Source organism: Poecile atricapillus, chromosome 14 (assembly GCF_030490865.1).
Source record: "Poecile atricapillus isolate bPoeAtr1 chromosome 14, bPoeAtr1.hap1, whole genome shotgun sequence".
Classification (NCBI taxonomy): domain Eukaryota; kingdom Metazoa; phylum Chordata; class Aves; order Passeriformes; family Paridae; genus Poecile; species Poecile atricapillus.
Window position 1 is genome coordinate 14,193,120 of NC_081262.1, and position 14,181 is coordinate 14,207,300.

General features: G+C 52.8%; 1 protein-coding gene across 2 annotated transcripts in view; it reads right to left on the reverse strand.

Annotated features, from left to right (window-relative positions):
- Positions 1 to 302: 302 nt before the first annotated feature.
- MAP2K3 (mitogen-activated protein kinase kinase 3) overlaps positions 303 to 14,181 on the reverse strand; it is a 29,693-nt gene continuing 15,814 nt past the window's right edge. For both annotated transcript variants that reach the window (XM_058849482.1, XM_058849481.1), the window contains exons 2-13: positions 13,515 to 13,547; positions 13,069 to 13,138; positions 11,246 to 11,294; positions 8,670 to 8,783; positions 8,089 to 8,208; positions 7,813 to 7,929; positions 7,620 to 7,671; positions 6,690 to 6,817; positions 6,056 to 6,133; positions 4,147 to 4,286; positions 3,407 to 3,452; positions 303 to 2,985 (exon numbers count right to left, since the gene is read on the reverse strand). In XM_058849482.1, the coding sequence (XP_058705465.1) occupies positions 2,902 to 2,985; positions 3,407 to 3,452; positions 4,147 to 4,286; positions 6,056 to 6,133; positions 6,690 to 6,817; positions 7,620 to 7,671; positions 7,813 to 7,929; positions 8,089 to 8,208; positions 8,670 to 8,783; positions 11,246 to 11,294; positions 13,069 to 13,138; positions 13,515 to 13,547 (1,031 nt within the window). In that variant the 3' untranslated portion in view covers positions 303 to 2,901. The remainder of the gene's footprint in view (positions 2,986 to 3,406; positions 3,453 to 4,146; positions 4,287 to 6,055; positions 6,134 to 6,689; positions 6,818 to 7,619; positions 7,672 to 7,812; positions 7,930 to 8,088; positions 8,209 to 8,669; positions 8,784 to 11,245; positions 11,295 to 13,068; positions 13,139 to 13,514; positions 13,548 to 14,181) is intronic.

Here is a 14,181-nt window from a genome sequence, read left to right on the forward strand (position 1 = left end):
GGGACATTCCCGGGATGCTGCTTTGGGGTTCCCGCGTTGTACAAGCCCCGGACTGGGACCAGCAGCACTCCACAACAGGAGGAGGAAGTACACAAGTGACAGGATCAGTCCCCAGGCTGCTGTCCCCCACTCCAATCCTATGGTGGCTGCTCCAGTGATCCCATCCCAAGGGTCACAGCTTGTACAATCCCCAAATCAGGAGCAGCATCACCCCACAAAATAAGGAGAAAGCAGGATCCCCCACCAAGCTGCTGCCCCAAACAGGCCCCAGCTGATGCTCAAACAACAAGAGGAGACAAGGAGCAGGTTTGAGGGTGAATTTTATTGGAAACAAGGACAGGGGTTAAGGGGTACAGACCATTCCCAAAAATACAAGGAGAGAGGGGCTTCCAATGAGAGTCAAAATCCTCGCCCACCTTAAAGCCAAGCTGGTTCTATGCAGGGAACTGCCACTGCAGAGGGAACAAGGTGGGACAGGGAAGCAGGGGGGTGAAAAGGGACGTGGGATTTGGACAGCTGAGACCTGTGCTGAATGAGGCACAGGAGATGGCAAAGGGAGGTGTGGTGTGTTTGCCCCCTCAGCAAAGCCTCAGCTCATCCACGGGGGCCCAAGCCCAGCCCAGAGACCTCTCCCCTGTGTTTGAAAGGGCAGATGCTCCCTTGTTCCAAAATACAGAAATCAGGACTTTCTCCAGGAGGAGAAATGCAGAAAAAAATAAAAAGCATGCAAAAAAAAGTTTTTTAAAAATGAACACTGTTCCCCGATGCAATAAAGAAAGGGTGAGATAAAGGGGAAAAGGGGTTAAACAAAGAGAGAAGGCAGAAAACCCAAAAGCTCAACTCAAAACAAAAATAATCTGCAGTAACCATGAAAAAAAATACAATTGTACATCTCAGCAATGAAGCTGTCAAACCAAGCAGGTACAGGTGAGTGTTGGGTGGTTTGCAGAGCAGCATGAGGAGGAGGAAGACACGGAGAACATCAATCACTTCCTTATTTTCCATCCAGAGGTGGGCTGGGGGCTCAGGGTTGAAGCAAAGCTGAACAGGGTTTGTGCAGCTCCACCTGGGCTGGTTCCCTCAGGGTTTGCTGGGGGGAATCAGAGGGATGGCAGAGGGAAAAGCGTGGCTGGGTGATGCATCAAGGACTGAAAATCATTTTCCCCAAAGCAGCTTTCCCAGGAGCTGCTCATGGGGATAGTGTGGAGCACCCCAGTTCCCAGGCACTGCATCAAACCCTGGACTGCAGGAGTGAGGGGATAATGAATTTAAGGGGACCCTGAACACTTGAAATTCACCCTGAAATCCAGACCTCCAGGGCATGAATTTCAGGAATAACATTTTGAAAAGATTCAGTTAAAAAATAGATGCATTTCTTTAAAAAAGAAAGAAACAAAGTGATCTTAGGCCAGAGTGTTTTCTAGTGACCCCTTCCCCACCTGCCCAACTTTAGCCAGAAAAATGTTACTACACCAGATCTGCTGGCCACATAGATATCCAGACATTCATCATTGATTTAAAAATATATAATATATATAGAGAGCACACATACACACACACAAATATATATTAGAAAAGAAAAAAAAATCCTTCGGAAAATTTCAATTATTTAAAAAAAAAAAAACCAAACAAACAAAAAAACCAAACAACAAAAACCCAAAATCCACAGCTGGTGCATTTATCCACGATCACGTACAGTAGAAGCCAGAAACCCCTCCTGCTCCCCTGGCTCCTCAGGCTGGGAGCGTGGGGAAACACATCAGGTTTTCACAGTGGATTTGTCAGCAGAGAAGGAACTGCTCCTCCCTCCTCCCACACAGAAGGGCTTTAATTTATAGCGAGTTAGATCAAACCTAGGAAACACGTTACAAAGTCCATTATATATAGATATCAAATGTACAGCTGTCGGCAGCCCCGGGCCGGTCACTGGGGTTTGGCTCTCGCTGGCACCCGCAGGAGTTGGGGACACTTGGGGACACGAGGGGTGCGAGTTCGGCCTCTGGAACGAGCGGGTGTCACAGTGAGAGGTCTGACAGCAGCTCCAGGTTGGAAAGCAGATGGAGCAGCGTCTTCTCAGGGAGCCAGGGCAGGTGGAGGCAGCCAGGGCTGTGGAAGGCAATGCCCGGAGCAGGGATGTGTCCTCCCAGCCTGGGGCTGGAGGGAGAGGCAGCACGGGGGATCTGCTGTGTCTCCATCACCTTGTGCCCACGTGGGAAGGGATGGATGCTGGGGGCAGTCCCACGGGCATGGGCTGCAGTTTGTGTCATGGTGGGCTCATGGAAAAATGCCTTTTCCTTCCTCCCCCTCTCAAGGGAGCAGCACTGACTGAGGGAGGGATGCCCGAGCTGCTGCTGCCTCAAAGGGTCCTTCAGGTGTCGAGCCAGGCATTAAAACAAAGCAGCATCCCAGGGAGCCCCAGGAGCTCCTAAAGCTGTGTGGGCTCCTGGGGACAGAGAGCCAGGCACTGAGGGAAGGTGAGTGAGACCAGACTCCAGGGAAGGGGCTTTGGGCAGGCAGGGGAGGAGTGGGGGAAGCACAGCAGCACTGATCCTCCCTGTCTTCCCCCAGCAGCCAAGAAACACAACCCCCTGTGCTGTTCACTGGGTACTGGGGAGGGGAGGTGGCCTCTGGCATCCTCTGCCTGCTCAGGCACTGCTCCTCTCCCGGGACCTCCTGAGCCTTCAGAGTCCTTGGCTTAGCTGGGAAAGTGTTGGCTTCAAAAGGCTCCTCCTGGGGGATTTTTTTCTCAGGGCAAAGAGAAAAGATTTCGAGGCTGGATGGGGCCAGAGATGCCCCCAGGGCGATTTGTGATTTGTGCAAACCACTGTGAACTGAGTCCTTGGCTCCCTCTCCTGCAGGGCAGCTGGGATGGAGGGACTGCAGGAAGCTGGGAGCTGGGAGTTAGGAGTCTTCCCCGAGGATCTCTGTCACGAAGGAGGCCATGTCAGTCTCTTTGGTGTTGTGCAAGGTAAAGAAAGGGTGTTCCTGCCAACGAGATCAAAGAAAACCTCAGCTGACACCAAGGCCACAGACCCTGGGGGATGTCACACAGCTGGAGCTGGACTCCAACCTCCTCCCCAGACTCCCATGGACACCAATCTTCAGCTAAAAGATGAACTTTGGCATTTCTCAGTTCAGCCCCAGTGGGACACCCCATCTTGGCAGCTGTACTGCCATCCTTTGAGGTCTAAACTCTCCAAGAGCAGTTATGACAGAGGGAGAAAACACCTGGAAAACCTGACCTTACCACCCATGAAATCAACACACCCTTCCCACCTCTGACACACTACACCCCTCCTGCTCCATGCCTGAAAAATCAGCCACGTGTTTCCCACTTCCCTGCTGGACCACTGATCTGAGCTTCAAAATTGGGAATAACGACCAGCAGAAACAGCTCTGCACTTACCATGAGTTCTAAATAGTTCATTCGCTCAGCTGGGTTCTTCCTTAAGCTGGAAGGAAAAAAAAAATGGGAGAGAAAGGCTGTAGGATTCTTTTCTTTTGCTGTACATGGTCTGTCACAGAGCATCTCCCCTTCCCACCCAACATGAAATGCTTGGGCTGCACCCATCCCTCTCCCCTCCCTGGCTGAGCAGGTTGGAACCACCAGCAAAGCAGCCAGGCAGTAACTGGGGAAGGACAACTCAGTGTTTTGCCACAAAAAGCACAAACCCAGCAGCTCTGCAGTCTGCCCCACACAGACCAGAATGACTGGGAAGGAGAGGATATGGTTTCCCAGCACCTGCAGGGTGAGCTTGTCTTTGCCTGCCCAGAGAGCAGGGGACACCCTGGAGGGGGGAACAGCTTCCCACAAAACCACAAACCAGCTTTCACCCAGAGGCTACCAGGGGCTGGTTCTGGTTTCACTGCCACTTTGCCAGAAAACACCAACATTTCAGCAGCAGAGACAGGAGAAGGGGAAGAGAAACCTCTGCACTTTCCAGCCAGCCTGGGTGAGTCAGGACGAGAGCAAAACCAGTTTGGGCAGCACTTCCTGCCATGCTGAGCACCAGGTACAGCGAGGAGGGGAGAAATGGGCTCCCAAAGGACAGCAAAGGAACCCCCCCTGCTTCATCCCAACCCCTACGGATCAGGGCTCCTCCTCAGCCAGGCTGGGAGAGCCAGCAGTCCCTGCTGGGGCCTCACCACTGTGCTGTGAAGTCCACAAACTCCTTGGAGAAGCGTTCAGGTGGCAGCTGGGGCGAGGGCTCCTCCACCACCTGCTTGAGCTGCTGGAAGGGCGTCCCCCAGGACTCGTATGGGAAGCGGAGAATGGCCAGTTCAATCTGGGGGTGGAGGCAGAGCAACGTCAGACACACACCAAGCACAACCCCACCATGCTCAGCCAGCTCAGAGGCAAAGGAAAACCCTCTTTCCTCACAAACCATTTTCAATTTGGGTCATACCACTTTTTTTTATTTTTCTTTTTTTTTTTTCAAATACAAAGACCCAGAGGCCAAAAATACTTCCTTTTGAGGATGGTTCAGCATATTAATGAATTTACAGGAAGTCACAAAAGATATGTAAAATGGGATTATTTTAAAAGATAATAATAACAGCACACAGTTTCTGCACTGGCTTCCAAAGTGCTCTGATAGCCCTGAGGCAGCCTCTTGGCCTTGGGCTGGCACTGCATGAGCTAAACACACGAAAAATCCACAAACCCAAGAAAAATTAAGTGCTAGAATATCATTTTGCCAAAGCCACCTCAATCACTGGGTTCTTCCTACAAGTCACCTCTGCTCCATCCCTCATGTAAGCAGGAAAAAGTCTGTCAGAGCTCTTGGGAAGTCTCCTCATGCCAAGGATCATTTCCTGTCTCAAAACGGGCAACAGAACCTTGAGACCTCCAGGTAGAGTGTGATGGGATGAGAGGAATAAAAAACCTGAAAGGACAGACTGGGGCCCTGTGTCCCTCCCTGCCTCTGGCTCAGCTCAGGGAAGCTCAGTTCCTGCTGCTGCAAAACTGAATGAAGCCACCAGCCCAGGAAGGCCTGGAATAGCCCTGCAACTCAATGGCCCACAAACTGTCTGCTCTGAAATCAATCCAACCCCTTCATAAAGAAAATAAAACAAAAACTCCCAGGAAGCCAGCCCAGGAGGAAGACACGAGAGGGAACCAAACATTCTGGGGCTCCATTCAGCTGTGGGCTGGCTTTTAGCAAGGTCCTGTCTCCCTTCCAGCTCTGGCAAGGTTTGGATATTCCATCACCCGGAGTCTCCCATCCCACAGCTTCCTGCAGCTCAGAGCTGATGACATTTCCAGTCAGCCAGACCAGCTCTGCACTGGCATGGGGACACCAGGGAGAGGGGATTTGCTTTGGCACAGTGGGCGAGACCACGCTGGGGAAGAGGGAATATTTGCCAAGACACAGCATGCACAAAGACAGGGATGCAGCCCCCAAAACAAAAGCCATGGCTAAGAGGGCACAGGAAAAATTCCTGAAAATAATCTACCCTCAGAGAGAGAGTCTCCTGGAAAGCAGGAGCTGTTTCTCAGGCAGCATCCCTTGGAGCCAACAGCTGGGATTTCCTTCGTCCACTGGCGCCAGAGGATCTCAGCTGCTTTCTGCAAGATCTGTTTCTTGCAGGAGGCAGATAAACCATCCCGAGCAGCTGCGATTTTGGAACTGAAAGCATTTCCCCTTCCTGTTGGCTGCTCTGAGTTACCCCACAGGCAGGATTTGCTGCAAACCACACACAGCAGCTCTCACTGCAGCGGGACTGGAATCCCCTGCAAGGCTCTGGTGACATGGGGAGGGAGGGGTGAAGGAGGAAGGCTGAGCCCCAGCTGCAGCAAACCCTGCTCCACTGACCACCCCTCAGCCAGCAGGCAGGGCACTGCAGAGCAGCTAAAAGCTCTTGGATACTCACTGTCATCCTGATACTGTCTGCTGGGAGCCTGAATTCCCTGGGTAATTAACCTCATTGCCCTGAGCTGTCATGCCCAAATTGAGTCCTGTTGCCACTGCTCCCAGCAGGGGAACAGCCCCACCTGCCCAAAGCCCATCCCAGCCCCAGGGCTGCAGATACAGATCCCAGTCCCTGACGTTACCATTGTGATCCCCAGGCTCCAGACATCCGACTTCACGTTGTAGCCCTTCTGGTTCAGCTCAGGGTTTATTCTTTCTGGCTGTAACAGCAAAATGGGAGATGTTACCACTACTGCCTTCTCCACAGAGCAAATCTCTGGCTCCAAAAGCCAGGCTGGGTGAATTTCCCTGGCTTGTGTCCCCAGGGTCTGAGGTTAAACCTAGCTCTGATGAAAGCCTCATCTTGCTCCACACAACTCACATCAAGTCTCCCTCTTTTCAGGAGAGTGAGACTTGCACGATCCCTGCCTCGGGAGCACACACTTCCCACATGGATGCCACAAATGGCAAAGGGAAATTCATACTGACTTGAGGATGAAACTAAACAATCCTGCCAAGAAAAGCCTCAGCACTTTCTATCCAACAACAGCCACAACCAGCACCAGCCAGTTTTGCATCCTTCAGCAAATGGAGGGGGCAGAGGGAGAGTCGCTGAGGGATTAACACACAGAGCTGGGCTAAAAGGGAGGCTCTGCTGAGTCAGGGAGACCAGAGCACTCTTGAGTGGCTTTTATCTCAGGGTGGAGGTGGAACAGACTGATTTCTAAGCAGCAGCCTCTTACAGTCAGGGCTGAGGTAGCACAGGGTTGCACTTACAGCCATGTAAGGTTTGCAGCCAGCATCCATGGTCTTGGCAACAGAGTCCACCAAGTAACCACTGATCCCAAAGTCGCACATCTTCACGTGCCCCTCCTTGTTGATCAGCACGTTGGAAGGTTTCACATCTGAGAGGAAAGGCAAGAGGGCAAATTGGGCATTTGCAGGGGTACTGAAGAGTCTGACACAAAACAGGCAATTCCCTGCAGGCCTGGGAGGGACCAGGGAGGCCCCAGCACAGGCAGAGGGAGACAAAACCCCACTGGTCTTATTGCAATAAAACCGTTCACAGGTAAACTACAATCATGTCCTTATGTCCTTCAGGGAGAACAAGTCCTCTCTCCAACCAGGCAGGTCAAAAAGTTGAATAAAATGTTGAGTTTATCCCCAGCTCCTTAGGAGAGATTTGTGTGCCCAGCATAGCCTTAAAAGCACAGTTCTACCAAATCTTCAGGACAGCTTGTCTCATGCACATCCTGATCTGCCCACAACTACACAAGGGACTTTACCAGGATGGAGAGCAAAACCTGGGTGTTAAAATTCCCATCTGTCATTTTGTAAGATCTCCTTCAGCCCTCACTTTGCTAAAACTACCCAGCCAGGAGGGCCTGGGGATTTTATCTCCAAGAGCTGCCTTCAAGGCACTTCTGTACTGCAAGAGGGACAGAGATGCTCATAAAATACAGGTAGTGAGGAATTCTGTTGTTACATTGAACCCTTCACCTGGAAAGGAGGAAGAGAACAACAGCCTGCAAAAAGGGAAGCATCTCAGGAACAAGCATCTCAATCTGTTCACCACAGTCCTAAGCACCAGCAGATTCCACTTCAGGCATCCCAGAGGGACGCAGCACAGCTGGAAAGGAATCCTCCCCTAGCTTATTTCAAGGTTAGATCTCCAGCCACACTTCACTGACCCCATTCAGCATTTACCTCTATGGATTACAGACAGTTTACTGTGCAGGTGCTCCAGAGCTCGTACAATCTGGGGACAAACAGAGTGAAAAAGCACCCATCAGTCACACGCAGCAGCAGCCGCACTGCAAACACACCACAGGCCTCAGGAGAGGCCTCCAGCAGGCTCAGGGCATGCACAAACCCATCTAAGAACCCAAGAGCCACTCACAGACACAGCCATTTTCCCCAAAATGTCTTCAGGGATGGTTTTCTTCTTCTCCAGTACTTTCTTGTAGAATTTATCTAGGGAGGTGTCCATGAGTTCCATGCAGATCCACACGTCACCCTGCGGATGGAGAGAAAGCAGCTGAGAGGGAATTCCCTGGAAATCCGAGGGAGATAAAGAGCTGGGCTGAAGAACATAGAGGTGTTTGGGGACAGAGTTTGGTGCCTCCAGAGCAATCCCACAGCCCCAGGTGCCCCCAGGCACCCACCAGGTCAGTACCTCACGGAACAGGGCTCCGTAGAAGGTGACTGTGTAGAAGCAGTCAACTGTCCTCATGGAGATGTCCAGGTCCATCAACAACCTCTTCTGCTCCTGAGTGTTCACAGTGGCTCGAATCCTCTGAGACAAACATGAAAGAAAAGGGTTTGGTGTAGGTGGGGTAACCACCAGCCTGATTCAGGACCTGCAGTTCTGGGGCCAGGCTGTTTTATCCTTATTTTGCAGCCATCAGGAGACGCCCAAATTGCCTCTGCCAGACAGAACCTTAACGAATGCCAAACCCTTGGCACTCTCTTGGCAGCTGATGCAGGGCCAGGCCAGCAGCCTGGACAGGCCCTCTGACATCCCAGCCTTGCACTGCAGGCACCAATCCTGGATTTCCAAGCCCCTGCTTATCGATCCCACCGTGCCCAGGCAGCATCAGCACAGACCCTTCACTGGCCAAACCACACCAGGAACACCACAGGCTGCCAAACCCAGATAAACCCATCCCCATTTTGCCACAACCAGTGGAGCTCAGCAGTTCCTCTGCTCCCCTGGAGCTGCCCCTCCTGATCCCCATCCCACTCAGGTGTCCTCACCTTCACGGCCATGATGGTGCCGCTCTGCGCGTGCCGGACCTTCTCCACCACGCCGTAGGCCCCACGGCCCAGCTCCGAAATGGTCACCAGGTCATCAGCTTCCACCTCGAAGTTCTTTAGGGAGAGAAGACAAAATGACATCAGGGACAAGCACATTTACCAACAAGGACATCAGCAATGCTTTGAGCTCACTCGTGCAGAGCATTCCCAACAATGGCACCTACAGGACTCCAGAGGCACCACACTTTGAGAGGATTGGGGGTATTTTTGGCTCTGTTGAATCACAGCCCAAACCCTCTCACCCCACACTCATCAGGGTTCATTTAATTCCCCCTCTGCAGCTGGAGATCAGGACTTTCATCCTTTAAGCCCAGGGAACGCTGCCACTAGAAAGGGCACCAAAGGTTGGTGCCTCTCTGCCTGCAGGGGATTACTCACACAGGGGTATTTCAGCAGTTGCTGAACTATTTGCAGGGTTTTAACAGTTCCTGTGCCAACACTGGCAGCCTCCACCACAGCTCCAAACCCCTCTGTGCAGCCAAGGATCCCTCACCTCTCCCCACATCCCCAAAATCATTAGACCTGTGTGTGTCTAATAACACCCGTGCAAAGCCTCTCTTAGACTGGATGCACACAGCAACTCCATTTCTAATTATCAGTGAGTTCAAACAGGTTTTACCCGCTTTCAATACTTTCTCCTACCACCAAACAGCTGCCAGCAAGGTAAAACCCGAATTAACACCAAGAAAACAACTACCTCAGCGTTACTTCAAGCTGGGAAAAAAACCACAGCCAGTGCTCACCCCAGCGAGTGCCTGACCCAGCAGGGAGCCAGCGAGCTCCTGCACAGCCCCACAAACAATTTTCCCTAAAGACACGTGCCCCTGTAATTGCTGGCTCTGCTGGGCAGGGCACGAACCGAGTGAGACATGGGCTATTTTTGGATGCTGCATTCATTGCTCCTAATAAGTCACAGGCCTCCTTTTAGCCAGGCTTTATCCAGCCTCCAGTTTTCCTCCGGTCTCAGGGAACGAAAATAATACCAGGATGCCAAACTGCCCCAGTGGCCACAAAGGCAGCGAGGGTGGGAAACAAGCACAGCTCCGGATACGGTGCCTGCGAGCTACGCCCTGAGCAGGGAGAGAGGAAACGGCCTCTGGCGTGGAGGAGCCAGGCTGGGAGATGTGGCTGCCAGGCCCCTGGCCAGCACTGTCCCCTCAGCACCGGCCACAGCAGCCACCAGGTCTGCCAGACCCTCCTGCCAGTGCTGCTTGCAGCCAGATGTGGCTGTTGATTCCAGCCAGATGTGGCTGTAGATTCCAGCCAGATGTGGCTGTAGATTCCAGCCAGATGCGGCGGGCAGGGAGCAAGGGAGGGCTGTGCATAGCTCAGCACTGAGATATGCTCTGCCCAGCACAGGAAGGTGCCGGCCCTTTCCTGGGCAGGACGTGGATCCTGAAATGAGGAGAGCAGGGCTGAGGGGACACATCCAAGCTCTCTCCAGCTGGCAGAGGAGCGGTGTGGGTTCGCAGTGACCTCCAGGAAGGATCTGGTGGTGCTTTTCGGACACGTGTTCTGCAGTTGTTCCAGGTTATTGTGTTTTTCCTTTCCTGGCATTTGCCCCGAGGCTTCCCCAGAAGCTGGTGGTTCCCAGCACCTCCAGGAACCAGCGCTGCCCTGCCCAGCAACAAGAGGCGATGGATGCACCCCTGGAGCCGGCGCTTCCCTCCCAGGACAATGGGATGCACAGCACGGCCTCTGCAGATCCCATGGACCTGAGGTCACCACCCAACCCCATTCCTAAAGCTGGAATTCTGCCCAAGTCCTCTTTTCCATCATGTAACTCTGAAATACCTGGGCCAGACCCTCCCTGCAGACACTGGAGCAGGCAAGGAGGTGACTCTAGAGAGTTCTCCCGAAGCTGCAGCACTGTCCCCTTGCACACACAGAGAGCATCCCTCCCAGAGTTCTTGCTATACACAACACCAGGCCCAGGAAACAGCACAGGCAGCAGGATTGCTCCCTGGACCAAGCCAAAGCTTCCTCTCCTCAACCCTAATCCTTGCACTGAGGCCAAGGGACCCAGATCCCATCAGCCAAGCCACCTCCCAGCCTGGAAAGGGTCTAGATATAGGGCTGATCCAATGCAGGGTATTTTTAGCTCGTTTGCAAACAGCTTCTGCAGCCCCAAGAGAGCTCCTAACAAGAGAATGAAATAAAAGAGAGACAGTGGCTATTTCTAGCAGTGTTTTTCATCAGGTCACTAGGAAAGAGTTTGGAGAACCAGAGAGAAACCTTGTGCCTGGCCTCTCCTGGGCCTCAAGCAGCAACACAGACCTGTGGGTAAGCAGGATAAAGGGACTTTGCTAGGAGCAGTCTGAGAGCTTGGTGAGGCCACCCTGACTTAGGACAGATGGGCTGGATCATCCTAGAATGGTTTAGATTCAAAGTTGCATCCCATGAGGCTGCACACCTGATCTGACAGGTTGCAAGGCACAATCCACAGAGCTCTCCATGCCCAGAGAAAACCATACTGGAAGCAAGCAAAAAAACCCAGAAACTCCATTGACACTTACTTTATCTCCAATGGTAATGAACGCCCTGGAGTCCAGGTTCCTTGGGGGCCTGCAAGAAAAGGCACAGAGTCAGGAGAAAGCCCAGCTTCATTCACCCTCTTGGCCAGAGCCAGGTTTCACACTCCTTTGAGCACTTTCCCCCTGTGCTTCATTGTAGGTTCCAACCAGCCCCCTCCAAACACCCCCAAATGCTTTAAACCATGCCAGTAACACCTCACCCCACAGCCACGAGGCCCCAGGGAGTCAGCCAGGTGAGACATGCACCCAACCACCGGGCTGTGAAACCATTCCTGCTCAGGAGAGGAGCCTGAGGAGCTGAGAGTGGCGGGATGAGCCGTTCCTGTGGCAGAGCAGCTCAGCTGTCATGTTTTGACAGGCAGGTGTTGTAACAGCACAGCCACGTAGCCCGAAACGCACGCGAGGGAACAACAGGTAATTCCTCCCCCGTGAGTCATTTGTGTACTCTCTGCTGCCTGTTCCAGGCAGGCAGAGCAGGCAGCACTTTGGTGTCACCCTCTGCACAACACCAGGCAGGTGAAAGTTGTCCTTTATGGCTTTTTTTTCCTCATTGCTGCCCACTTCCCATTCGGGGCAGCACGGTACTTTTAGAGCCACCATCAGTGTTCTGCCCCTCGTGCCTCACTTCTGGGCTCTCCCCATCCCTTGGGAGCTTCTAAGAGCAGAGATTGCTCAACTGGTTTAGTCTCAATTCCCATCAGAGCAGCCTCCGGCTTCAAGGAAGTACTTTGGGCTCTGAGCAAAAGCCTTGCACTGCGCAAATATTTGCACTGCAGCACGAAAAGCAGGGAGAAAAGGAGCTGTGGACAGCTTGCACCAGCCTCTGGGCATGCAAAGCCCTGCAGACTCCAGCATGAGGCCTTCTCCAGGGGAAATTCAAACTCTGGCAGGAGCAGAGACAAATGTGCCCGTGGGGGAAGGAGGTGGTTGTCCCACGCAGGGCAGGGCTGTGCGAGGCTGCACAGCATCAGTGGGGGAGCTCCCCTGCCTCCCCCTTTCTACCTGGGTTTTCAGCAGTGATATTTCTCTTTTGGGGACTTCACTGCTCTCCTGGAGCCGGGAGAGTTCTCTAGAACAGGTTTCTGGAGCAAACAAGGCTCAGCAGTGGCGATGCAGCCCAAAGTGTTTTGGAAGAGCACCATGGAAGTGGAATTTTAGCCATCTGTTCTTTGTCAAACCAAGCACTGCCACCCTGGGCTCTCCCCCATGGCATAACAAGCATCAGCAGCTCGAAGCAAACAGGGCAGGGAGAAATTCCAGTGCCCTGAGATACTGCTGGGCACTGGCCCCAGCACCAATCAGCCCAGCAGTGCAAGATGTCTGTGTCCTCCTTGCAGCAGGGTAAGGAGCTGCAAACAACTCAAACTAAACCTGACACTCAGCTCGTGTAAAACACTCCCCCCAACCTTTGTGCTTCTGGCTTCTGTCACGGTCCAGCTACCACCACCTCTTCACTTCCCCTGCACTAAAATTCTTCCCTCTTCTTCCCTAAGGCAGATTCACTCTCTCTACCACATTTTTGCCCTTTGGCATTGGCAGAGCCATGGCAGAAAGACCGAGGAGAGCTCCCCAGAGGATTCTGAGTCTTTGCTTTTAGGACATTTCCTATCAAGCAGGCACCTCCCAGAGAGAGACACACGCTGTGCTCGTGTCTGCACACACATGTGCAATTCCTTCTCATCACCCACGAGCCACAGCTTAAGAGGAAAGAATAACTATGCTGATTTTGGGAAGTCTTCACAGGCCATTCCCCTGGAGGAAGTGCCAAATCCAGCTCTGGAGAACCTCTTTGAGCAGCAACTTACGTTGTGTTGGCAACGGGTGGTTTGATGGGGACACATGTTATCCTCAGATCCCGTTTCTTCTTGCCTTTCACTAGAAGGGGAGATGCACACATGAGCAAATGGACTTTTGCTTTTTTTCCTTCAAGCACCCTCTTCTCAGCAGCCCCTAGGCAGGGGATGCAGCCCTTGGGCCCCTCACCATGGTCAGCAAAATGCCAAGAAGGTCACAGTGACCACTTGCCCAAAATTTCAAGCCAGAGCCAGAGCACAAGTGGGTCTCAATGACACTGTTGAACATTGCTCTGTAGAAATAGCCAAGGGGGCACTAACAGACCATTTTCCAGGTCTTGCAGCCAAGCACTGTACACTGAAAGTGCTCTTTACTCTTCATGGTCATTAACAGTCCCCTCTATTTGTAATTTAAACTCTTTCTGGGGTTAAAGCTGCAATTTCTGCTGGGCACTTACCTGGTTTGTGTGGCTCCAAGGATCCTTTGGAATCTGAAAAACAAGACACCAGGTCAGCCTTCATGCTCCAGCCAAACCAGAGAGCAGCCCTGAACCCCTTGTGGCTCGTGGACTCAGGAGAGCTCCAGGAGAGGGAGGCAGCTGGGCTTTGGGAGCGCAGCCAAGCCTGGCCCCATCCCCGTTTCTCCAGCCACAAGAGGTCCCCATGCCATTAGTGATGTGCAGGGCTCCCAAAAAAACATTCCCTGTCCAGAGACTCCTTGACCCCCAGGGCCCCAGCCTGGATCCAGAGCTGGATCTGGCACAGAGGGCAATGAGACACCCAGCAAAGGCAAGGGGTTAGTGCCAGCAGGAGAGGGGACAGCAATCCACAGCAAATGGAAAACAGGGAAAAACCAGACATGAGCTGTGAACCCCTCACAAATCCAGGCTTGCACAGGCTGAGGCACCAGGACAAGGCACCAGCAGTGACTGGCAAGAGGATGCTCTTGTCCCTCCCTCCTCCTCCCAACTCCAAACAGCCCTGAGATAACAACACCCACTGCTGCAGAGGGAAACGGGGCTCAGGCAGGGCCAGGACAGGCCAGAAACCTGGAGGTGAAAATTCCATCCCAGCTCCCTGGGAAAATAAACTGACCCCAAGGGGCTGAAAGCACAGCAGCTGAGA